The sequence below is a fragment of the Theobroma umbraticum genome, unplaced genomic scaffold, assembly GCF_002168275.2.
Source record: "Theobroma umbraticum cultivar Fairchild unplaced genomic scaffold, ASM216827v3 scaffold_81.0, whole genome shotgun sequence".
In the NCBI taxonomy this organism is placed as follows: domain Eukaryota; kingdom Viridiplantae; phylum Streptophyta; class Magnoliopsida; order Malvales; family Malvaceae; genus Theobroma; species Theobroma umbraticum.
Window position 1 is genome coordinate 3,833,325 of NW_018397268.1, and position 26,129 is coordinate 3,859,453.

Consider the following 26,129-nt stretch of genomic DNA (forward strand, 5'->3'; position numbering starts at 1 on the left):
ACCTATTCTTTCGCACTGGCTACCATATTAGATTGAGAAATGACTGTAGCAATTATGTTATTGGATTTATCTGCTTCAACTAAGTTAACTATTGGATTAGTAGGTCCGTCATTTCCCATAGCTCTTTTCATGCATTGTGAAGATGGAATGAGTATCTTTGGGTTTATAATTAGGTTTTTTATTATTGTACCTTTGTTGACAATGCTAGATTTTGTTGTAGACCAAATTGACAGCGTTTACAATGGTGGAAGCATTAATGATAGAAATGACAACAGCCATAGCATTATCAACGTAAGAATCCATTATTCTTTAGATTGTTGGAAAAATGCTGAAGTACAAAACTAATTCAAGGAAGTTTGAGGCATGGAACATTGTCTTTAAGGATATTTTCTCCCCTTCTGAGTATTAAACTCAGTATAAAAGATTGTAGCATTATCCCCAAGATCCAACACTCTTTCTGATTAGTTTGCACAAACTATCAAGGATATTAGGAACAACAAAAATAACATTAGAAAGAACCCAGCAAAAGCAAGAAAGTAGAGAAAAGGAAAGTAAAGAAAGCATAAAATAGAGAAATGCAAACAAATCAAGGATACTAGGGAACAACAAAAATAAAATTAGAAAGGACCCAATAATAGTAGAAAGTAAAGAAAAGGAAGGCAAAAGAAGTAGAAAATAGAGAAAAGCAAGAGGTGTGTTGTGAACTGAGGTAAAGATTGGTATTTGTTGGCTGAAAGTTGAAGTGAAAATTGTACCAAATTAGGGGATTCAAAGTTAAATTAAAGTGAATATTGCACCAAATTAAGATAGTTATAAAATATTGAAACATTATGAAATACTACTATATGTCCAACAAAACATTCGTGTCCTACTAATATACATAATCGGATAACGTGCTCATCCAACAAGTCATTTTTTCAATAAAGAACTTGCATCATGAACATATTTTTCTATAAAAAGTGATTTTTATGTAAATGTGCTCCTCTCATTTATTTAATAAGCACTTTCTACCAACTGCTTCTAGGAAAATGTTCTTATTTGGTGAATATATATATATATATATATAAGAGCTTAACAATTTAGTAAAGGATTATAAATTGATCAAAATACTTTCTCCTAGATACTCTTCTTACTTAGTTCTTTCCATCATATTTTCCATCATGCTTGGCCATTACGCCTTCTTTACTTGCTCTCTATTTTGTATTCCTCACCTTCGATTAGAAAGCATCTAACACTTTAAGGATTGCTTCAATCTTTCTTTTTGTCGTCTTTAGAGCATCTCACTTGTTGCAACACTTCCACTCCTTTTAGTTGAAGAATCCTTTATTATTGATGTATATGGGGTTTAGATGGAATTCAAAAAACCGACAAACTTAACTTCATGGCCAGCGGTAACAGATGCTAACTTTAAGACTTATTTCACCCCCTTTAATCGGTATATAAAAGAGGATTTATGCGAATAGCCTTAGGAATAAAATGAAGCTAACATCTAACTTTGTCTTTGCACTCTATGAGAGTAGACCACTAAATACACCTAAGGGATTGCAAAGTTGTTTGGCCTTTGAACTTACTTTTTGTAACAAGTAAATTATAAGGATTCCTTTGATAAATGATTGAAAGTCAAATGTTTATATTTATTTGCAGAACATGACACTTCTATTACTTCTTGAATTTTCTAATCTTTGTCTTGTTTATTTTTAATTTGATATGTCAAAATGGTTAACCACAAGCCTTTTACATAGGCTTACAAGTATCTCTTTTTCAAAGACATAACCCATTCATCAAAGCACCACTTAATCTAAAAGATATCTTTACCTTTTGTAAGACACAACCTTTGGATAAGAGTATTGTTTCAATAATCACCTTATAAAAAGACAACCATTCATTTTATAAAGCATAATCTTTAAGCTACAATTTGAAACAATAATTTTTCATATTTAAATTTTTGAGTTGTGGTGTTTTTTCAATTTGTTTCATAACCTTTAGATTTAAAGGTGTTTTTTTAACATGTTATTTTATTAAGAGATATAACCATTCATATGAAAAATCTACTTATAATCTAATATTTACATTAAGTCACTTTATACGACATAACCTTTGAGTTAAGATAGCTTTTCATTATGTTATATAACTTTTGATTTTGAAAATATACCAACATCTATCGAATAAAAGAAGTATAAGAAAGGAGTTTATTGGATGGAAAAAAGTTAAACATGATTAAGTTTTTCCTTATCCATAAGAAAATATACTCATGAAAATCACAATTATTCTAAAACTTTGTTCTTTCTTTATTATTGGAACTAAATCCAATTAAATGCAAAACCATTTCCACCTTTATATTCTTTTCTATTTATTCCATAAAGAAGAAACAAAAGTGAGCAGCTGTGGAAATAAAAAATTGGTAGTAACTGAGTTTGAACGTTACAAGATGGAGAAAAAGACAAAAGAAAATAAAGAGCATTAAGAGTACAAAGTAGTAGTAGTTGATATTGAAAAGAAAGAAAGGATTACAATGGAAGGAAAAGCAAGAAAGCTACTCCATAAAATACATTTTAATTTTATGCATGTTCAAAAGACAACCCAATCAAAGCAAAATATTACCACCTACCATCACCCAACCACCAACCCAAAGCAAAAAACTCTCATTCTTGAGAATGGTAGCACAACCACAAGCACAAGGATTCTATCCTATTAGCCTTGTCTTTGACTTGTCTTACCAAAAATATTACTTTTGAAAGATTTCCTTCAAATATGGTCTTTTTCCTTAAAAAAAAAAGTTAATGTTTTTAGCTTACATATCTTTCTTTCTTTTTTCTCTTTTAATAAAGCAACTGTCTATTTTGGAAAAAGTGTATATTCTAATAATTTATAAAAAATTCTCATAATTAGCAATGCTATAATCTAATATAAATATATAAAAAACAAAACCTCCACGAGAAAGGAAATAGTTATATGTAAATTGCATATGATATGTCGATAGTCTAATTTAGTGTTACATGTTTTTATATTAATGTATTTGATTTGAGTGAATACACCTTTAATTTTTTTTTCAATATATATATATTTTTGGACTAAATTAATTACATTTATTTCCTTCTAAATATATCCATTGTTATTACCTTATATAGTGTAAGAATAATCTTGATTGCTAGTTATAAATTGTAATTAATATCTCATAAAGACATTTTAATTCATTTAGTTACATTTTGATATTTTAACATGTAAATTTCATGTCTAAATCTTGTGAAATAAAGTAATGTTTATGAGACAGACTGTCTTACAAACCTTTTTTTCATTTTTTCTAATTATGGACCGGAAAAATGAATCTTAAAGTTGGAAGAAGTTGCATTGACATTCATTATTCAGTATCCAATAAAAAAATGCCACGTGGAGAGATGCAGCTTAGCATATCTCACTTGATTAATTAAAATAAAAAAACCCTCGCGTTTTAAACTCGCGAAGGACAAAAAGGGAAAGGAAAATTTTCCATATCTTTTCTCAGTCTCAACTCCCTACAGTAAATAAATACTTCAAAAATGGGGACGAGAAATTGAAAATCCCATGCGGAGATAAAGAAAAAGAGAAAATCTCTTTTGTCTCCGAGTTCTGTCTTGTGTTTTGTTTCTGTTCACTGTCTTTGACGGGAACTCCAATCCATTTGCCGCAAAACTGAACAACAACATAAATAAAAAAGCAAAGGATAAAAAGAGAAAACTTTGGAGAGAGAGTGAGAGAGAGACAAAGGGGAAAAAACCCATCTCTTTGGAGCTACCAGGTATAAGAAGAAACAGAGCAAAAACAGAGCAAGAGAGCAGGGTGGAGAGATAGTCAAAGAAAAGAGAAAGATGGGCATTTTGAGAGAAGATGTTATAGTGATCAGTCCAGCTGAGAAGGCAGAGGATTCCACTGTGATATCGGTGAATTGCCCGGATAAGACTGGGTTAGGCTGTGATTTGTGTAGGATTATTTTGCTTTTTGGCTTAAGCATTGCTAGAGGAGGTAAGCTTCATTCAACTCTTTTCTTTTTGGGCTTTTTTTTGGTGTGTTTTGGAGTTGTAGCCAAAAAAAAAAAAAATGGGTCATTGTGATTTTCTTTTTTTCTTTTTTCACTTTTTTTTTTAAAAATCCTCATAGGAAGTTATAACTGGATGAACATTAGTCCTTTGTTTTTTTTTTAATTTTTATTTTTGTAATTCTTTTGGGGATATGAACAGAGAATCAAATTGGTTACTATTTGTTTGGTTTAATATATAGATATCTACACTTTATTGAGCAAGCAAAATCACTTGATTGATCATGTTCCTCATGATATATCCCATTCATTTACTTTTACTCTATTATTGTTATTATCTTTTTCAATTTTTTCCTTTTTCTTTGTTGATGGTACAAAGAATTCTGGAAGTGTAAGTCAATTAGTGATTGCATATTTTTTTGTGGATAAGATTTTTCAACGGATGGGAAATGGTGCTACGTAGTGCTTTGGGTGGTTGGTAAAACAAACACAAGGTGGGATTTGTTGGAAGAAAGGCTATTGGAAGTCTGTCCATCCTATTTTTCGACATCTGGAATTGACTATTACCAGCCTGCGAACCAGCAGCCGAAGCCATTGGATGTGTTTCTTCTAAAGTTTTGGTGTTCTTGTGATAGGAAAGGCCTATTAAATGGTGAACTTTCTTCTCTTCAAATTTAATCTTTTAGAGAAAATGTGATGCTAGATTGGCAATCGGTTAGCCATCTCTCATTCAATTGTTATACTGTTTTTCATTTTCAAACTATCATGAGAATTGAATATTGTTTTGGCTAATTGCTTAAGATTTAAAGTGAGGTTTTGTCCTCTCTTGTAGGTGCATGATAGAGCAGAAGGATTTTTGCAGCTAATCCAGCTGTGCTGCAATTAAGAAAAATAACTTTATTAAATTGAGTTGGATAACTTTTGAAATTGTTTATTAACTGGAAATATGTCCATGAGAATCAAATACCTTTGGGAAGGACCTTTTTCCTTTTTTTTTAGGTTTTATTTTTCCTTGGGACTTAGATTTTAGGGGTTAAATAGTGTTATTCAAGGTGTTAGAAAACCCAAAGGCATGGAAAAAAATGAGAATTGCATGAGTTCTGATGAATAGGTATTAAAAAGTAAAACTTTTGTATGAATCTTGTCTGGATTGGAGGAGATAAAGGAAAATTAGGATAAGAATTTTAAGGTTCTTCATTTGGAGCATTATGGAATTTAGAAATTGTCTTGTGAAAGGAAATTGGAGCCTTTCTTAAAGTACAAGCATTTTAAGAAAGAAAACAGGTATCAAAAAATACATGTGAGCTTGTTTAGAAGGACATCACTTGTCAAAAAGACACGTGTGCATTTTTTTTTTGAAGCGAAACAGGTTTTACTATTAACACTTCTGTAAAACAAGCAGCCTCTCAAATGAAAACATTATGAGTATCTAGATTGCCAAGTCTTTTCTTCTTAATGAACTACCCGTCATAGCCAAGTAATTTGTTTGCTCTTTTAAGCATGGAGGTTCATAAAGACAACACATCTCCTCTACCATCTGCTGTTTGTTTTTTTTTTCTTTTAAGTTTATTTTAAATAAGTTAATTGCTTTACTTGTTTAATTGCTTATGCTTGCCGCTCCATAACTAAGTGTGGTTGCTTTTTGAGATTCATTAAGAGTTCTTTTGTGTTTATGGTAATTGGTTTCCATGTCTTTCAGTTTAATATCAATTTGCGTTTTCTGTTTTGGTAGATGTAACTCGGGTCCTTTTTGAGCTGGAGCTTACAATAAAGAAAGTGAAGGTATCCACTACTCCAGATGGAAAAGTGATGGACCTCTTTTTTATCACTGATACCAGGTTTGTCAGTGTTGAGAAGTTTTGTCTAACTTGAAAGCTGGAGTTGATCTTCTTTTTCAGTGTTGCTCAGTTCTTTTAGACCTGTTTGATCGTTTAGTACATATAGGCAAACATGAGTAAAGTATTTGGAATATTAAGAGTGTGAATTTTTCAAAATGGATTCTGCACAACCAGCATCAGCTGACCAGAAGATGAAGTACTACGGAAAATGGCATGTGCTTTGCATGTGGAAGAGGGGAAGGCTGTTAAGGTTAACATAGTGGATCTAGCGTAGAAAAAATTTAACCTGTTTTTGTATCAATTTTCTCTGAGATAAGGTAATCAGGAAATTACTTTGAGACTCAATGGCATATGTAGAGTAGTCCTTTGTTTCATCAACATATGCCATTATTATTTCCCACCAAAATATCATACTATTATTTTGCAGCTGCTTCAGATAAGTTCCGAAAGAAAATTTTTGGAGTCAGTATACTATGTTACTAATACTTTTGTTAAAATAAGCGAATGATAGGATGCACCATTGTGCCAAGAATTTCCTTTATAATTTGACTGCATCATGAAACTGCTGGGTTTACCAGTTTCTATGAAGTCCCTCAGAATTTTAAGAGTATAGCAACGTAATTGGAGTTAGAATTTGGATTAATTTAAGCATAATTAAACTCTAGTTGCCTTTCCTTGTGAATCATTGCTTTTGACTAAACACAAAAGCAAACCGATCTCTTCAAAGGGAATGTTCTACTTCTACTAGTTTCTAAAATGATGTGATTTCTTAAGAGAGCAGATATGCTATCTGTTTAAAGTGATGTTTGTTGAGTGGTGGTTTTCTAAAAGGAGACACATCAGAGCACTGTATCTGGTTTCACCACTGCTTTATATGCCTGAGGTTGTCATATGACTGTATCCCTTAGTTATAATTGATCTTTTTTCATTAAATTTGATGGAACTTTTCACAGTCCATTACATATGATCCTTAAATTGATGATTTTTGAAGTGTTAGAAAAAAGAAGTTTGATTCTTAATTAGTATTTTGGACCTACATGTAGGACTTTTGAGATAATAAAAAAAATTCCCTTTTATGTAATTTATCTGACTTTAAGAGGAAAATAATTTATATCAAATGGAAGAGAGAGAACCTCTTTGCCGAGCACATTGTGATGGAGTGTGAGTGTGTTTTAATATCAAAAAAGAAAAGAAGGTTGTGGAAACTTGTGCCATTATGTTAATTTTCTGGGGCAATGCATGTTTTTGCTGCTTCTTGATGTATATTTGGGTGTGTGTGCTTGATGTTGCAGGCGCTTGTGTATGTTATGGCCAAACAATTTAACATAGCTGCAAGCACATGCAATATGTGAGACAGAGGGGGGGAGGTTATTTATATGTTTGTATAACTGAGATTTTCCCCCTTCTTTTTATAATTTAGGGAACTTCTCCATACAAAAGAACGACAGGGTCAAACAATTCTTCACTTGAAAACTGCACTAGGTGATATATTGGAAAGTTGTGAGATTGAATCAGCTGGCCCAGAAATAACTGCACGTGCACAAGGCACTTCATTTCTTCCTTCTGCAATCACAGAAGACATGTTCAGTTTAGAGCTGCCTGCACGATATCCCTGTGGGTTACTTGCTTCAAACCCCATATCAATTACTGTGGACAACACCCTTAGTCCCTCCCACACACTTATTCAAGTCCTCTGCCATGACCACAAAGGTCTAATATATGATATCATGAGAACCCTGAAGGACTATAATATCCAGGTACATATCTTAAACTATTAACCATTTTATTGAATGGGATTTTTTTTTTAGCATTAATGTAGAGTACTTTGTATTTGCTTGCTATGGTTAAATCTGAACAAGGAAATTCATGATATTTAAATGGTCCATTCCTCCCAATTTTGACAGTTTGTGCTTTAAAATTGCATAATACCTTCTTAAACTCTGTCTGAGAAGCAAAGAACTTGGTCATAAAGAGTTTTGTCATAACTGCAAAAGGTTCCAAAACTATGGCGCTTGGCTTCTCTCCCTGATTGCCTTCCTATACATGCTCCATTTACAAATTAATTATTCCATGTCAGGTTTCTTACGGACGATTCTTTGCAAACCAAAAAGGTGGATGTGAGATGGACTTGTTCATTGTGCAAGCTGATGGCAAGAAAATCGTTGACCGCAATAAGCAAAATGCATTATGCTCTCGTCTGAGGATGGAAGTATGGCGTCCTCTCAGACTGGCTGTGGTGAGCCGGGGCCCTGACACTGAATTGCTGGTGGCAAACCCTGTTGAATTGTCTGGCAGAGGCCGGCCTCTTGTTTTTCATGACATTACCCTTGCTCTTAAGAATCTTAACACCCAGATCTTTTCGGTATTAACCACTATCCATTAATGAGTGTCATAAATGAATGCTGGTTCCAGGTTCTAATCACAATTCTGTTTTAACTTTTGGTTTTCTCAGGTTGAGATAGGGAGACACATGATCCATGACCGTGAATGGGAAGTGTACAGGATCCTACTTGATGAAGGAGATGGTTATCCGGTGCCAAGGAATAAGATCGAAGAGGGTGTGAGGAAAATATTAATGGGTTGGGAATAGATTAAGGTAACTAAATCTGCCTTGGCGCCTAAAGATCTTCACGGTCACTGTACAGCACATGTTTTTTAGTCTTGTTGAGTCCCTGCTAAAAGCTAGGAACTAAGTAGATACGAAAATGTAAATTGTAAAGTTGCCTTAAAAGAAAACGAAAACAAGATGTTTTCCTTCCAAAAAAAGGGAAAGAAAGATGATAAAGATGTTCTGTTTCCCCCACTCTGCATTGCCTATGAAGCAATCACTGAGCAGTTAAAGCTTCGGGGTTTAGTTTGTGTTAAGCGTAACTGCTCTTCCTTTGAGAATCGCCTGATGAGCACTTTGAACAGACATTGAGCATCCAAACTAGCGTAGAAGGAAGTACCAGGCCGTGCCCAAGTCATTTCAATCCGACATAATCTTAACTTGCTCCATAATAAATAAGAATAAACTCAGGAAAAATGATTGGGTGCAATGGTTATTCCGGAGTCAAGATTTTATGTTTAGTTTAATTTTTATAAAGTTAAAATTATAAATATTTTAAAAAATAAAAATATATTATGAAAATTTAAAGCTTTTGAGATGTAAGGTCTTATTAAATTTTGCCTTCCATCACGGTTCGAGATCAATAATAATTATTTCTTTCAGGAACATTTGACTCAATTGTAATAGTAGAAATAAATATTGCTTTCATCATTTAAATGTGAACGGAACTAGTCAAAACTTGAGAACTTGAAACTTTGTTTTAAAAATTTAAAATTTTGAGATGAGAGAGAGTTTATTTTTTATTATTTAATTTAAATTTAATAATTTTAATAAGTGACGTATTTTACAATTTAAAATAGTATAAAATTGATTTAAAATTTCGTCACGTGAGAAAAGGAAATAAAAAATCAAAACTTACTCGTCCTCTACATGTTGCAAATAAAAAAACAAGTCAAATTTGATGCCCAGACAAAGTTGGGGACGTTAAGCTGACTTTGAACTGGTTGAAGAGAAACTGGGAAGAGTCTTCTTGTAAAGAGTTCCACGAATGAAGCAACACAAACAAAAGCATCTGTTTTTCTCTCTTCCAAACAAAAACGTATGTGGTCCAAAATCCAAACCTCCCCCACGTGGCCTGTTACCAGAGCCAACCTCCTGACTTCCGCGGTCGTTACCGTCCATCTTTGCCGTTTGGGTCCCACTTTCCCTCCAATCCCAGAGGAGATCCCTCCGAATCTTCTCCTTTCTCCTAACCGGTTACCCTCCCATATCTTCTTTCTTCTTCTCCTGTTTCCTCCCTCCAGCTTGTAAAACGAAAAGAAAAACCGCAGAGAAAAATATACTTTAAAAGGAAAAAGGGAAATGAGAGCTTTGAATTCGAGGTTTGTTCTAATTGACATCACCAACAACGCCACGTCATGGCACCAACGCCAAAAGCATTCCCACTTCATAACGAGGACTCGTGGAGCTCATCGAGGAGCAGCTGCGGCATCTATAAAGCAATCTCAGCCGTCGGTTCTTCGGACCCCACAAATCCGGAAACCGTCTGAACGGACCACGTTCTCGAATGGTTCGTCTTTGGATTACCCGAACCCGGCTTCGACTTCTACTTCGACTTCCCGGGTGGAGGCCCGTACGGAGCTGGAGCTGTTCGTCGAAATGTTGCCGTTGAGGATGAGGAGAGAGCTTTGTGGGCATGAAGAGATTGGGGAGTTGATTGAGGTGGTTTTGGATTTGGGGAGGAAGCCTCTCGCTAGGTTTCCTTCTGGAGATTGGGTTATTTCGGAACAGCCTGTTAAGCATGAAGATTTAAGCCATGCAATATCTAAGGTAATTTTAATGGGTGGTTACTCTTGGTTTCTGTTATGCTACAAATTGTGTTGTTGTTGCAAGTTTAAATGTTTAGGCATAGGAAGATTGAGACCATGAACGTATTTTAGTATTAGTTAAGGAACTGAGTCATCCTCTTTTACATTTTTCCTTTATTTATTCATTTGTTTAGGCGCAGGGTGGAGCGAGACAGCATCTACTATCTTTTCAGTATAGTTTACTTTTCTGATGTAGTTTTGTTTAGCTTTGCTCTGTTATGAACAAGTAGAGATCCAGTCACTTTTTCTATATGTTGCAAACATGGTCAGCATCTTTTGTATGATGATAACAAAATTGGCATATAAATATTAATAGTATTGTTGGAACTGGGATTCTTGTGGGTGGCCGGATTGAATGAGTTCTTTTTAAAGTGAGGTTGCTTCTTTTGGCAAGTAAGTGAAGTGAAGTTCCTTATTTTGTTCTAGGTTGGTGACTTTTCGGATGACAATCGTTCGGGTATCGATAGATCTTTGCATCGCATAAGTGCTATTAGGAACCGTAAATTGCAAATAATTGGCCTCACTTGTCGGGTGGGTCGTGCTGTGTCTGGAAGTGCTGAGATTATACAGGACTTGGTTGAGGGAGGAGGTTCCATCTTGGTCATAGGTCCCCCTGGAGTTGGTAAAACAACCTTAATCAGGTACTTACCTATGTAATGTTTTAAAAATCAATCTACTGAGCTGAAGTTCCTCTGAAGTCTTCTCCGTTGCTCAATATCATATGTTGTGTAAACAATTATTGTGAAATGTTCTCTTCAGCTTTTAAAATAACGTTAATTTTAAATTTTCATGAAAACATGTCTTTTTCTTTTGCTTAGGTTTACAATGTGTTAAGATGAGATAACTCCTCTTTCAATACTATTTTGTTTCATTTATTTTCTATTTTGACTGTGGATTCAATTTAAAGTCTTTTAATCTTAATATTGTCTTATCTTGCGTCACTATAACCGACTAGTTGAGTTTCCTGAAAGTTCTTGAAAGCAGTTTATTGGGTTCAATCCTTTCTGTTATCCCATTATGAGATTTGACTAAAAACTATATTAGTTTTATTTGGTACAGGATTTTGGTGTCTGAAGAATCTTTCTTTTTGCAGAGAAATAGCTAGAATGTTGGCAGATGAACACATGAAACGTGTTGTGATTGTAGATACATCAAATGAGATTGGAGGTGATGGAGATGTCCCCCATGACGGAATAGGGCGTGCAAGGAGAATGCAAGTTCCAAATGTTAACATGCAACATAATGTGAGTGGTGATGTGTGGCTTTACTCATTGCTATACATCAAAATGCCTTAAGCTTGGGGCAATTGTTTTCATTAACTATAATTGTTGTTGGGTTCAACTACCTTGCAGGTTATGATTGAGGCAGTCGAGAATCATATGCCCGAAACCATCATAATTGATGAAATTGGTACAGAGCTTGAAGCATTAGCTGCCAGCACTATTGCTCAACGAGGAGTTCAGCTGGTTGGAACAGCTCATGGAATGACTATTGACAACATAATAAAGAACCCTTCTCTACAGATCCTTGTTGGTGGCATTGAGGTGCAAAGCAACTCCTTTTGTCTTCACTTCGTATCATTCGTATGGATTTCAATATACTCCCAGTGGGATTACTTTGCCTTTTGGATTTATCACTTAGGTTATTTTACATTGTTTGTTCTAGTCTGTTTGTTGGGTAACATATTGTAGGGAAATTTATGGAACAAGTAAATTTGACGTAGATAGGTAAAATTCACCCAGTCTATGCCATTTTACGGTAGGTTCATTAGATTACAAGTCATTTTTTCATTTGAAAACAGAGTGTGACTCTGGGTGATGAGGAAGCAAGGAAGAGGAAAGTGCAAAAGACAATTCTTGAAAGGAAGGGCCCACCGACTTTTACATGTGCTGTTGAGTTGATATCTAGGACTGAGTGTCGTGTTCATCATAGACTCGATGCCACAGTGGATGCTATACTGGCTGGTAGAGTATACTGACATTATTTCTATAGAAGCCTTCTTTGCACCTACTGTTTTTGAATTAAAATTTTTATATAAGCAGATATCTTAAATAGAAACATTTGTGGGTGCCAGGAAAATCTGCTTTATTCGAAATCCGGCAGATGGAGGCTGAAGCTAATGTTTCTCTCAAGTCAACTCCAATGCTTAAAATTGACCATCTTGAACAGTCTGACTTTCCTGTTAATAAAGAAAAATCTGCTCAAGTAGATTTTGATGATGAAGATGAAGACAGTCTTCCTAATCCTATTAAGAAACAAAGGCTTAATCAATCTGTGAGCAAAAGGATCTCACCGATATGTGTTTATACTTACAAGGTGAAGGATACAAGTTTTAATTTCCATACTTCTTTTTCATAATTTTTTCACTCTGTATCTTAATTTGAGGCCACAGTGCAAAAAATTGGTTGGGGGGAAGTGGGCTAAGGGAAAAGGAAATACTTGGAGAAATGCTTGATCTAAATTTATGAGTAGTGTTAGAACTTTTCCCAAAAAAGGAAAGGATCATGATTCGTGTTTTGTTGGATATCACTCTATAGGATATTGGAGGTGGGATTGATAAGCTTGATGAAATGTGTTACCCTTCTGGCCTTTACAAGAACTTCAAAGAACTTTTCAGTAATTCCCCTGAAGCAACAGGGAGCTTTACTATAACTGATGTGCAAGGCAGTGCTAATATGATTTTTGTTGGTTGGTTGTGCCGTTTAGATCTTGGAAGCTGATCTCTTACAAGTAGCAACAGTAATGGGACTTGAAGATGAAATAGATGTCACTGATGACATTCGGATGGCAGATGCAATTTTAGCATCTGCTTCTGAAATAAAGCAGAATCCATGGATTCGTGGAATAGCAAAGTTCCACAAGTTGCCAATGTTTGTCATTAAGGTATCCTGATAACTATGTTCACAAAATATCGCACTAAAAAAACGAATTTCGTATTTGTTTTCTTTTTCCTGCTACAATCTTTTATGGTGATGTGTAATGTAATCATAAAAGAAAAAAAAGAAACATTCTGCTCCTGAAGATGTGTTTAATTGATATAAGTTTGCTTTTTGGAATTGCAGTCGAATACCATGGCACAAATGGTCAAGGCAGTGCGCATGATTCTTGAAAGGGAATCATATGGCTCAAGACTAAAACATCCTAACAAAAATTCTTTTGATATTGAGATTGAAGATGATGCACCAAAAAGGAAACCCACTTTGGAAGAGATTGATGCCTTAGAGGTGCAATATCTTTCCCTTGTTCTATTTGTTCATTAGAGTTCCAAAATTCTTCAATTATTCTTGAATACTTGTTGGTGAAAATGCATATTTATTGAAATCAGTACTAAACTAGTAATGCTAGCGATTATCATTGATAAGTAGTATGTCTATATTAATTTATAGTGATGCTGCAACTTTCTAATGCTGGAAAATTTTGAAACTCTGTGCCTGTTATATTCAATCAAATAATTTCCACTTAAACATCATCCAACTTACTTCAAATCTACTCTTCATGAATTTCTTGTTAATTAACATCTCTCTCTTTTTTATATAAATGTTCTTGTAGGAGGTTCGCCTGGCAATCGAGTATATTGTCATTCCTGGTGGTGAACCTGTGGAGCTTCTCCCTAGACGTTCCGAAATAATTGCCCGCCAACTTGAGATTGTCAAAAGCTATCAATTGGCTGCAGAAAACTCAGGAACTGAGCTTAATCCCAGGTTGCAGATTCTTCCTCAGAGATTGAACAAAAAGCGGTCATCTAAATCCCTCAAAACTACCAAGACTGTAGAAAATGAACCTGGCTTGAAGCCTCTGACCGATAGCAGTGGAGGAACAAGTGTAACTAGGCTGCCTCTCCTGCCTGAATAATTTAACAAAGTCTCCAACTGTAACATATTTCAATCATTGATTGATACATGTACCAATTCTTGTACAGTTATGTATATTATGTATCTCATTTTATAATTATTTTACCTTTTATAATATTATAATGCCATTTATTATCATTTCTTTCTCAATGAAACTGTGAATCATAACCTCCTAGTTTATATAAAAAAATTATTATTTTATTTTAACAGAACAATAAACAAGCTTGCTTTAAACAAGTTCTTACAAGATTTATAAACAATTTTATAAATAGATAATAAACGAGTTGATTCGTGATCATTAACAAACCTGACACATGTACACCCAAACTCGGCTCTTCTATAAAATAAATCTTAAATTTAATTGAAATTGATCTTTTTATCTTATTAAATGAACATAAACGAGTTTAACTCGAAATTGGTTATTATTATTATTCGATGAACATATTAGTTTAGTTACCATAATCTACTAATTTAATCATAGATTAGCTAAAAATATGTTTAAAGCATGAATTTAATCATTATTTTTAGTGGATAAAAAATAAGATTACTTTCAAATTTAAGTTGTTTTTTTGGTAAAAAATTCCCTTTATTTCAAATACTTCTCTTTTCAAATCCCTTCTATGGTGGGCCGGTCCAGACGCAGAGGCCCAATATCGGCTAAATAAGTATTGTACCCTAAGGCCCATTTCAAGAACGTACAACACCCACACAGCCAAAGATTTTCACGTGCCTAACTACTAGGGTTTCTCATAAAAATCTCCCAAAATAATTAAAAAAATAGAATTCACAATTTCACTGCAACCCCAAAGCTGACAGAGGGGAGGTAAACCAAAAGGAAAATTTTTTTTTTCTGGGAAAGTTCAGATTTGTTTCTCAGAAAACAATCTAAGGCTTTATTTTTATTAATCTTTTTGCTTTATTTGCTTCAATTTTGCAGGTCTTTAAAGGAGGAAAAGGGAAATTATATGTGAGGGATGGCGGGGAAGGAAGAGAACCGAATATTTGTAGGAGGATTATCATGGGATGTCACGGAGCGACAGCTTGAGCATGCGTTTAGTCGCTTTGGCAAAATCCTTGAATCTCAGGTATCCTTCTTTTTTAAAAAAATAAAGTGTTTTTTGTCTTGCCTTATGTTTGGTTGCCTAGAAAATTGAAGAGCATTTGGTGAGAAAATAACAAGTTTTTGAAGTTTGTGGGAAAATGGTTTGTTGAATTTGCCGTCATTTAGGTAGGATGTTGTAGTTATTATTTTATAATGGGCTTTTGTCACTCAGAATCATAGTAGTATAATTTCAAAATTCTAGTTTTGGGTCTATAGTTTTGAGTGGTTTTTTGTGTGTTTCTTCTTCGCAAGTAGGTCGCATGCAGTGAATTACTGAATTTGCGAGTGATCTCTTGGGCTGGTGTTTTTGTCAAGTGAAAAACTAAGTGGCTGTAGTTGTTGTTGCACGTAAAAAGAAAATGAAGAAATTTTGGTTTTATTTATCTAATTGTTTAAATGCATGTAAAAAAGTATGAGTGGAATACTCTGTATTTCTTCTTCGTTTTTTGTTTGAATTTCATCTCAGAAGAAACCCTTTTTTGTAATTGTTTAAGCTTGTATTATTCTATATTGGTGTTATAGAAACTTGAGCCCTGGATAAGCTTTACAAAGCTAAAGATTTTTCACAGTAATGTGTTTCATAAGGATATACCTTTCAAATAGTTAACAAAGTGTGAGCAGGCAAAAACTCACTCCAATCTTTTATCTAGATTTATTTGACTTGAAAACTTTCACTAGCACAAGATTTTAAAATCCATTTGAATTTTACACTTGTCCTTTGCCATACTTGGTTATTTGAATATTATTCCTGGATAATCCGAAGCATTAAAAGGATTATTTTTTAAATAACGAAAGGCAAAATATTGGGCCAGATCGTTAGGAAGTGAAACCTATATTGAGACATTATTGACATTTGTTTGACAATATCATGTAATTTTTCTGTGTTTACGAATAATATGTTGCCTATTTTTCTGGATAAAGGTTATTATGTTAAATTCTCCATTATGCTTTAATCATGCCACCATAACAAGTGGATTATCTATGCCTTTATATCTGCTTGTAGACATCAATATTCAAACCTTTTCTACCAGCTTATGTGATATTGGGTTATAAATAATATGTTTGGTTTGCTTTTGTTTCTCTTTTCTTCATCATATTAATTTTTCTTTCTTGTTTCTTGTCTTGTTGGAATGCTGGTAAAAACGTTTTGACATGCTGTGGATGGGTTTTTTAAGAAGTGTTTTTGGTCAGAGTGACTGCCTCAAGTTGTTGAAGTGCATAGTCATCTCTGTTTCTAATGTTCAAGAGCAAAGAATTCATTTAAACTTAAGGGGTATGGTTCATGGAAGGGAGCTGAAGTTAAAACTGATTCTTTTAAACTATGTCATGGAGAAAGTGTTTTATTTGGATTAAAGGATCTTTGGCTGAAGCCACAAGCCATATTTTTTACTTTATTTGTGATATTTACTTTTCTCGTGCTTGAAATTTGGAGAGCCTAAAATGATTGTTGAGACTGCCTAAAGAATATTCCTTGTTTCTTAAGTGGCTGTTTGTGCTAAAGCATCTAAATGAAGATTTCGTGGAGTTGGTTTCTGAAAAATTTACTGCAAGACTAACGTCCTTGTTCATCATGGAAACAAACGAGTAATGATCAGTGTCAATTTGCCTTCCAAGAGGACCCAGAGGGTTGTCAAGATAAATTTTACTTTTGTAGGGTATACGAAGCATTTGTAGACATTTCTTAGTCCAGAAGTATTTGAGGCACCTTACCTTATACAAATCTTATGTGCCTGACCTTTTTAGTTATGGAGTGTCCTTGTGTGCCAACTTTGTCTCTACTCTCTAGCATAAAGTTTTCTGGGCCATTATTTTTCAAATGATGGCAAAGATGCAAAACAGTTTTGTGTATACTCATGCATGATTATGCAGTTTTTCCTGGGGCCAAAGTTTCCTGCTTTTGGATGGGATTGACATCCTTGTTTCTGCTGATGTGGTGAGCCCAAGGTCCAAGATCCAGCTTTTCGGCCTAATCCTGTCGAGATTTCTCTTTTGATTTTGCTTTGAATTTCTCAATTGACTCAGTTTAGAAATGCGGTCAGTGCTGGATTAGTAGTGAACATGTTCAGGATAAGTTTCACCATTTCCTTTGGAGTATTGATGCAGTTGTGTTAATCTTTCCTCTTGTCTAATGTTGCAAACTAGTGAAAGTGAATTTCAGATCAGTCTAAGACTAATCCCTGAATATCTGTATAGTGAACTCAAATTTTACATTTTCATGCGTGGACCATGTTCAGTGAATTGATTAGCACACCCCAATTAGTTGTTTTTTCGCTCTTGCCTCTGATGGAAGCCTCAGGAACTAGAAATTGTTTTTAATGTGAGATCCGACCATGTTCTTTTACTAGGACTGCATCTGTATGGAAGATAATAGATTCTGCACTACTCTGTAGCACTAAGTTGGGTGCTTATAGCATTGCCGTGACTGCATTATCTCCTTCAGAATTGATAACAAGAGCTTTTTCAAGTTATCTACTTGTGCAACCCAAACTGCTGAAGTTATAAGATATTGCACTCAATATTTGTGGCGGCCAGCTGAACCAGCTTTTAGATTTCTTATCCTAAGCTGATGGCATGTGGATATGAGAAGTATGCTATTTTAGGGTAGCTTATGCTTGCAAGCGTAATCTAACTTCATCAGGAAATGCATTTTGTTAACAAGTCGTGGTTGATGAGCGGGACGATTGTTCTCTTGATTTTGATAAGTTCTGCTACTATGACCTCTGATAGATCCTTTTTGGTCTCCCTGCTGACTGGATTAGCCAATCCTAGAAGCAGCTAGTTTTTGGGCTTGGTTTCCAAATTGAAGAAAACTGTGATGAGGCCTGATGATGTTGTATCTGCTTCTTATGTCAATAATAGATTGCAGAAAAGCCAGTTGATATGGGAAGTTTTTTGGCTTGGAAAAGATTTGATTTTGGCCCAACATGGAAACCTGTCTATTGTTTGTTAACACTTACCATTGGGAATGTAACCATCTTTGAAAGAAATACTAGCACTGATTACTGGTTTAATCAGGATGTCCAGTTTGTATCATAAAGAGAGGAAGAGAGAAAAAGAAAATCGGAAAGAAAACCATTTGTTTGACTGTATGGGGATTATGATAACGTATCCATAAACTGTAATGTCAGATTCTTTGGGAAATGAGATCAGGTCAGAGTTCTCCTACTTTATCAGATCAGAAAAAGGAAAAATGTGCAGTATCTTCTGTTTTGTTTTAAGAATCTTTCCAATATCAAACACATATCGATGCCTTACTATAACAAGGAGAAAGTAAGTTATGTTTCATTCTTTATTTCCCTATTTTTAGTACTATTTGTGTAGACCGTGGTTTTGAAGTCCATTTAATTCCTTTACATAGTTGAAGTTGGTTAATTTTTACTGTAAATGTATTTTGTTTTAATGAATATTACAATTTTCCAGATAACACCATCCCCCCCTCCCACCCCTTTTTTTCCTTTTAAAATTTAATTTGAAGACTATCTGGTGCTATAAGTGATAGAAGCATGATAGTTCAGACATATTATTGTCTAGAGCAATGTTCAAATATATTAAATGTCTCAAGCTGTGTAGCATGATTTCGTCAAAAGCATAAAGACTTTTGTTCTACTACTAATAATCTTATCTTTAGTGTATTCTATGCTTGTTATTTTCTTCTACCCCTTAGTGTACCATTAAGGCCTGTTACTGATTTGTTTCTTCTATGAGAAAATGCTAATGTATGCTATACATGTACTATTACTTGCTTTACAGGTACTATTACTTGCTTTAGATTTTCTCTGTTGTTTGCCATTAGCTTCTTGTGTCTGTGTGCGTGTAGATCATGTTGGAAAGAGATACAAGGCGTCCACGTGGATTTGGATTTATTACATTTGCAGATCGTCGGTCCATGGATGAAGCTATCAGGGAGATGCATGGACGGGAGTTTGGAGAACGCATAATATCAGTGAACAAGGCTCAACCTAAAATGGGTGAAGATCTTGACCATGGCTATAGAGGTTACTCATCAAGTGGCAGGGGAGGCTATGCAGGTGGAGACAGGCCTGTAGGACAGGATGAATGCTTCAAATGTGGACGCTTTGGGCATTGGGCCCGAGATTGCCCTTCAGCTGGTGGTGGTGGCCGAGGTGGGAGTGGTGGCATGTTTTCTTCACGTTCAAGGTATGGAGGGGCTGATGACCGTGGCGATCGCTTCAGAGATCGTGATCGGTATGTTGATGACCGTTATGATGGTGGACGCTATGGGGATAGGGACCGTTTTGACAGCAGAGATGATAGGTATGGAAGCCGCGATCGGTATATTGGTGACAGGTATAAGGTTTTACTTGATGTTAATGCAGCGTGCCAATAATTCTCTAGCCATTTTTTACAGCATCTTTCATTTCTCAGTTTTCCTTTGTTTTTTGGGTAATCTTATCGCCGTTGGACAAATTTAACATAATCTTTGAAAGATACTTAGTATGATGTTATGACATTATATAAATCCTTATCCTTGAAACCCAACTCCTATTCATGCAGAATCCATATTTGCTTTCCTTAAGACATTCTAATGACTACCGTGAACAATACAGGTATCCCCCTAGTGGAGATCGATTTGGTGATCGTTATGGTGGTTCAGATCATTTTCCTCAAAATGGTTATGGCAAAGAGAGAGCCTTTCGTGATGTTGCTTCAAGAGGTGGTGATAGGTATGGAAGTGGAGGGCCAGCACGCAATGATGGAAGAAGCTACAGGAACAGGGGCGGTCCTTATGATCGTCCAGGCAGGGGAGGACGCCCTTCTTCCTTTGACCGCTATTAAGTGTTTTCAGTATACTCTTTGAACTTTTAGGTCTGAACTGTATGCTAGGTACTCGTTTTGTCTATCAATCATGTAGGATTTGCTTGAACTTCGGTGAATGGTAGGATTGACGTATGCAACTTTACTTAATTAGAGAACCTGTTCACTTATTTCTTGCTACATGAATGCATTTCCGTAGTCATCAAAATGGCGCAAAATGTGGCCACTTGTGGGGTCAAATGAAACTCTGAGACTTTGAAAGTTCCTGGCTTGTTTCCATGTATTTTCCCCTCATCACAGGACCACAGCTAAACTGGTCCAAAGCCATTATAAAGAGGGTCAGAAGCCTAGAAGATTTGCTGGAAATTTATGACTCAATATCAAAATTCAAACGGTTAGGGGCAAACCCATTTTGAATGCCAATCTATTAATTAATTTTATAATCATGAAATAGTACTCTCTACCTCCCAACTTTTCAACTTGGAGGATTGGGTGTACTTCATTGAACGACAAAAGTACACACGTGGGGTTCTTTGTGTAAACACATTGACTTGTATATTGCTTGCTGAAGAAAATGAGCACAATATAAATCGGCGAGCTTGACTTGCTTTCTCCACTTTCACTCTTCCTTGATGTACAATATATGTTGCTTTATCCCTTCGGAGAAGCAACCAGTAGAATATGATTGTTGCCCAAGACTCTGGGCTGTTGACTGTTTAAAGTAAGAGAAGAAAATGGCGCACTGAGAGTTTTCTTTTCCAAGTAGATGATGCAAGAGGTGCAACAAATACAAATCTGGTCTTACCTGGCTCCTTACATCATGATGATGTGATTTTGTTTATGAGAAACGCTGAGGTGTTGGGGATATAAATAGGGTTATTATTCAATTTGTAGGTTTTTCTCGTCCTATACAAGATCTCTACTTGGACAGCTCGAGTCTCTACCCACGTGGTTTGACTTCAGAGCCTGTTCATCTGTCAAGGTGGTACACATATCCGAAGAGCAAATACCCAAAGTGTACAACTCTTGCAATCAAGTTTCAATAATGGGAACGAAATTCAAACAGAAGTTAAGGGTTAGAAGTGAGAACACAACTTTTGAAATATGCAAGTGGGCAAATAACTGTTAATTCCAAGGGATTGCTTTCTGGTCCTCAATGACACAGATTTTTGTCTTTGTTTCTGCTTGTTATTTCCACAGAATATTCAAACAATGTACCCCATTAGGATTTGTGGGAGAGAAAAGAATGCAAAGATGCCGTTGAGCCACTGGCATTGACCTTCTTAGCTAGAAAGGACATGGGAAAGAATAAAAAGCATGCTATGCTTTAGTACTGATCTCTAAATGAGAAAAGTTTGCATTGACTGAATGAACTGATTATATCTCAGTTCCACTAACCTCCACATTTCAGTAAGCATGCAGCTATATCCCTTGGAATACTAGCAAGTTGTCTTCCTTTTTGCTTTTGAGTTTGAAATTTTGATGATTGTTCGAACTTAATATGATCATTGATATCTTAGTTTCCATGCACATGAAGTAGAACAAAAGGGATGGTTTTAACTAGAAAGTTTAATCGCAATTTGAGCTGTTCTTCAAGCGAGCACATGCATTAGGTTAAGGGATTGATTAGTTCAAATCTTTGAACAGTCTTTTACTTAATCTCCTTTGACAGCTAATCCAAAATAATTTTTTCTCAAGAATCTGAGACCTAGCCATTAATATGCTGAGCAATACCAGAAGATCACAATCATTGTTTAAGCTCCTAATCAGATTATATCTGAAAAAGAATACTTCATCAAGTCAATTTTAGCATCTTAACATATTAAGAACTATCAGCACTTTCACTTCATTTTTTTTCTAAAGAATCTGCACGTTTCTTAAGGCTTTTAAAAGTATTCCCACCAGTGAAGCAGGTTCTAAATACACATTTTCTTCTACCAAATACATATCATGGCATCAAGCCAAAACCCTTAATTCCCCAGTTGTCAAAGTTCCATTTAGCAAAAGATTTTGCCATCGATATCTTTCTCCAAGTCCTTTTCCATAGAGTATGTGGAATCAATTAAAAAAAAATTCATATCAAATTTTCTTTTTCTAGAAACAATCATGTTTAAAATATGATACGTTTTGTTCTAGATAATAACGAGATATATATACGCAGTTTGATTTTAAATCATTATTTTGAATAAAAAATTGAATTTAAGACGTGCAAATTTACGTTTCATTTTAAATCACTTTTTTTTTCCACTTAACGATGTCATGTTCCAAATAATCGCATGCCGTGTATGTTGTAAATAATTCAATTGCTTTGGATTATTTTGTTCTTGTAAGAAAATTATGTTTGACTAAAATTGCATGCTCACGACAAATTGGTAGCCTCCCAAAATCCCAGGGGAAGGCTACTTGCAGCAAGATCAAATCCATAAAGTCCATTTAAATAAGTGTAAGCAAATTACAATCAATCACATAATAATACATTTGACCAAAGTTTCAGCAAACTATGAGCATCGACTGGTTTTATATTTGAAAAATCTGATGAGGCTGTAGAGCATCCTCAAAGAATCGATTCGTGATTATTGTAACTAAACAATACATTTCTAGTTGATGGTGATGTTTATAACGAAAGAGGATTGCCAATTGATAATTGTTTATTCGGTGTTTCTTCATACTTATCAGTTTTTTAAGTATATATGTTTGAAGTAACTGATAAAAAGAGAAACACGTAATGGTAAAGCTTGGGGTAATTGATTTCAATAAGTAAATTAAGTTCCTGTATACTCATTGAACTTTTTTGAAAAAGAAAATTTATTTTTAATCCATAAATTTAAAAAAAACCCTCAAATTTATTATCGAAACCTTTTTTAATTAAATTTTTTAGACTAAAAAAATGAATTTTATGTGTTCAAATATTACACGTCTGTAACGGACGATTAATGGAAGGATGAATTTGTCCTGAACGATAAGGATTAATAATTTTTTTTGTATATATATAGATAATCATAGATGAAAATGAAACTTTAATAAAATTTATAAACAACTGTTTAATCTTATCGGATTTGAATGGTACATGAACCTTCACACTCTAGGTTTGATTACCTAGAGAGGTAACATTTGTTAAATACTAATAAAAAATAAACTATAGGTTAATCCTATGACTATAATTAAGTAGTTTTGCTTCTTCTTTATTTTTTAAGTCAAAAAGGGTTATTTTTTAAGATTATTACCGAGTCAAATATTCCAATTAGATCCCTCAAATCATGTTTAATATGAAGAAACATATTTGTAGATTCGATATCCAAGTTTCTAGGCTTTTCAGAGTAGTTAACAAATAGATGATGCGTCCCAAATAAAAATGAAAAGGATGAATGGGTCAAATAAAATAATATTCTACTATTGATATTATTGACCTAGAAATCAATTCTTTGAAACATAAAGGCTTAGGATTTATTTTTGTTTAATCCCAAATAATGTAAGATTCTGTTACTAGTTGCCATCCAACAAGATGCCTCATAAAGAGTTTTTAAATAAAACTGTAACCAAATCATAGAGTTTTCATAATCCTCATTTCATAGCTCTCTTTCCCTGAAAATTAATTTATAAGAAGACTTTCATTCAAGGTATATTTTGATCTGGTCAGATGCGTCCTCTATTTTCCATCAGATGATTTTAGATTTTTTAGAAACACTCTCAAATGTTCACACAATGCTTAATCGTTATAAAAAATGACGTATAAATTGTAAAATATCACGTCAACAACACAACAATATTATATTATTATTTAAAATTTTATGGATCTGTTTGATTAATGTCATATTAACATAATCATTGCATCATTATTCTTGAATGTCATGTTATAAGATTTAATACCACTTCAGTAAGAATATGTCACGTTAGTATATTCAAATACTATTTTAACATAAATAATTAAAAATTTTAACGCCAATAATAATTAAATTGATATTGTCAATTTTAGAATGTAGATGAACTTAATTTTTATAAATTATTACATAAAAATTAAATCTATTATTTTTTTATCAGAGTATAGAGATTAATTACATAATTTAATTAAATAAATTATTAATTAATTTTAAACTTCATTTACACGTCTTATAAAGGAATGAAAAAGGTTATAATTTTAAGTAACGTGATCCAATTACCTTTTGTCTGATTTGAGAAATGAAATATTTGAATTTAACTCTTTGAAGAGTAAAATATATATACTTAATTATTGAATCAAATACAACTCAATCAATAAATTAAGTCAATATTGATAAACAAGATAAATAATAAATTTATTTTTAATATAAATATTACTTAGTTATTGAATCAAAAGCAATTCAGTCAATAAATTAAGTCAATATTGATAAACAGAATAAATAATAAATTTATTTTTAATATAAATATTACCAGCTAATCAACAATCCATATGCACATTTCTTGCCTCTTGTTAATATTGTTGAGATATTATTATCATTTTCCCCATGTTTCCTCTCATGGTGGAAAAAAAAAAGAAACTAATCGTAAACACAAAAGATATTTAGTAAATAATAAATTGCTTAAAGAACAAAGAAAAAAAATGCAAATTGTTATAAAATAGTTATTCAATTGAATAGAAATATAGTAAAAGTGTATTGAACTGAATGAAACATAATAAATGTGTATGAACAATATGTTGTAAAATTAATCATGTGATATGTTATATATTAACCTTATCTTAAACTTAAAACTCTCAAATGTTGAGTTAATAATCTCAATTTATCATATATAAATATTTACTTTAATAAATTGGTGTATGAAGCTTTATCCAAAGAGAGCTGACTTGGAATTTGATTATCCAAATAAAAGAATATGAGATTGTAACAGATTTTATTACTTTATAATTAGTTAGGGGCATGGGTACAACGTGGGGAACGAGACAGAAATATTCTTGTCGTATCTATTTTTGGCCATACTTTACAAGTTTGAGCCCATAAAGGCAGGAAGACTGTCGATCCCCTCACGGAACACGGTCCCGCATACGATCTCCACCCATCGACGCAGAGATTGCCCAGACTTACTTTCTCGTACATGAACCACAAATTAATGTACCTATATGAACCACAAATATTTATTAATTTGGTTATATATTAAACTGTTAAATAGGGAAAGAGGACATCTCTGATTTTGATATATAAAAAAAAATTTGAAAAATAGAATTTAAATAAGTTCAAAAGACATACTTAATCGACTATAAAAGTTTTATATTTATAAATTTAAAGCTTGCTGTATCTCTTATAAATGTGAGATTTGTGATCTAAATTATGTGCTTAGTTTTAGATTTGTGATCTAAATAGAATTTCGCTTTCATCAACGTATGAAGAAAGTTTTATTATGCCCTACATGTCCCGAAGCAATTTAATTGAGGTAAGAGAAACATGAAAAACAATAATCCAACTTCCTTCTTTTAGGAGCATGATTCCTAAATTTTCACAGGGTTTTTGTGTTCACCTATGATGTTTTGCACTAGCAAATTATACTATATATTTTGAAGATATTTATCCTTGATTTCCTTCAACTAGTTTTGCTAACATAATCTAACTCATTAATTTCACTCAATCACATGTTAATAAATATTAATTGCACAAGTTTAATAGTGAAAACTTGATTACGATCGACGAGAAATAAATTCATATATTTCAAAGTTGATTTCTCGTATAATTAATTCGAATTGAAGTGATATCGATATCTTGCATCATAATATTATTATTCACAATTATTTGCAAAAAGTATATATATGCAACGATAATGATGCCTTAATCATATGTCTGTGAGTCAACGTGAACACACACCTATAAAAATACTGAAAATGGGTTTTAAAAATTGGTTGATTAAAAAGTAATTAATCCAAAAAAATTAATTAATTAATCAAACAATGAATTAAGGAAGGATGGTGGGAGGGGGCAAGTAACTCTCTAGGGAAGCTTTCATTTGATGGCAGCCCCTTTCCCAAAGAATTCATCCACGAATCTCTTGTGAGTTATCAATTCAATTGTGGAAGAAAGCCTTGATGATCATATTATTCTTGCCGTCAAGAATCTTCACCAGAAAGGATATTTTTCTTTAACCATTTTTCTAGATGATGATGATGTTCTATA

General features: G+C 33.7%; 3 protein-coding genes across 6 annotated transcripts; all 3 read left to right on the forward strand.

Moving 5' to 3' along the window:
• Positions 1–3,653: 3,653 nt before the first annotated feature.
• LOC110425430 (ACT domain-containing protein ACR10-like) lies at positions 3,654–8,647 on the forward strand. Its single transcript, XM_021440343.1, has 6 exons — positions 3,654–3,999; positions 4,443–4,664; positions 5,745–5,850; positions 7,271–7,607; positions 7,928–8,212; positions 8,303–8,647. Exons 1-6 carry the CDS (start codon positions 3,846–3,848, stop codon positions 8,438–8,440), a joined length of 1,242 nt encoding a protein of 413 aa, XP_021296018.1. The 5' UTR covers positions 3,654–3,845; the 3' UTR covers positions 8,441–8,647.
• Positions 8,648–9,345: 698 nt separating this feature from the next.
• On the forward strand, positions 9,346–14,255 carry SPD1 (P-loop containing nucleoside triphosphate hydrolases superfamily protein). Its single transcript, XM_021440301.2, has 9 exons — positions 9,346–10,228; positions 10,693–10,907; positions 11,360–11,510; positions 11,619–11,810; positions 12,068–12,230; positions 12,341–12,582; positions 12,973–13,149; positions 13,329–13,490; positions 13,816–14,255. Exons 1-9 carry the CDS (start codon positions 9,761–9,763, stop codon positions 14,116–14,118), a joined length of 2,073 nt encoding a protein of 690 aa, XP_021295976.1. The 5' UTR covers positions 9,346–9,760; the 3' UTR covers positions 14,119–14,255.
• A 594-nt stretch (positions 14,256–14,849) lies between these two features.
• ATRZ-1C (RNA-binding (RRM/RBD/RNP motifs) family protein with retrovirus zinc finger-like domain-containing protein) lies at positions 14,850–20,181 on the forward strand. 4 transcript variants are annotated; one of them, XM_021439857.2, is made up of 4 exons: positions 14,850–14,940; positions 15,055–15,202; positions 19,037–19,527; positions 19,788–20,181. In XM_021439857.2, exons 2-4 carry the CDS (start codon positions 15,092–15,094, stop codon positions 20,014–20,016), a joined length of 831 nt encoding a protein of 276 aa, XP_021295532.1. In that variant the 5' UTR covers positions 14,850–14,940; positions 15,055–15,091; the 3' UTR covers positions 20,017–20,181. The 4 variants fall into 4 exon arrangements, with proteins under 4 accessions (XP_021295532.1, XP_021295533.1, XP_021295534.1 ...); XM_021439858.2 differs by having other exon boundaries at positions 19,037–19,494; XM_021439859.2 differs by lacking the exon at positions 14,850–14,940 and adding an exon at positions 17,565–18,489 and having other exon boundaries at positions 15,085–15,202.
• The last annotated feature ends 5,948 nt before the right edge of the window (positions 20,182–26,129 follow it).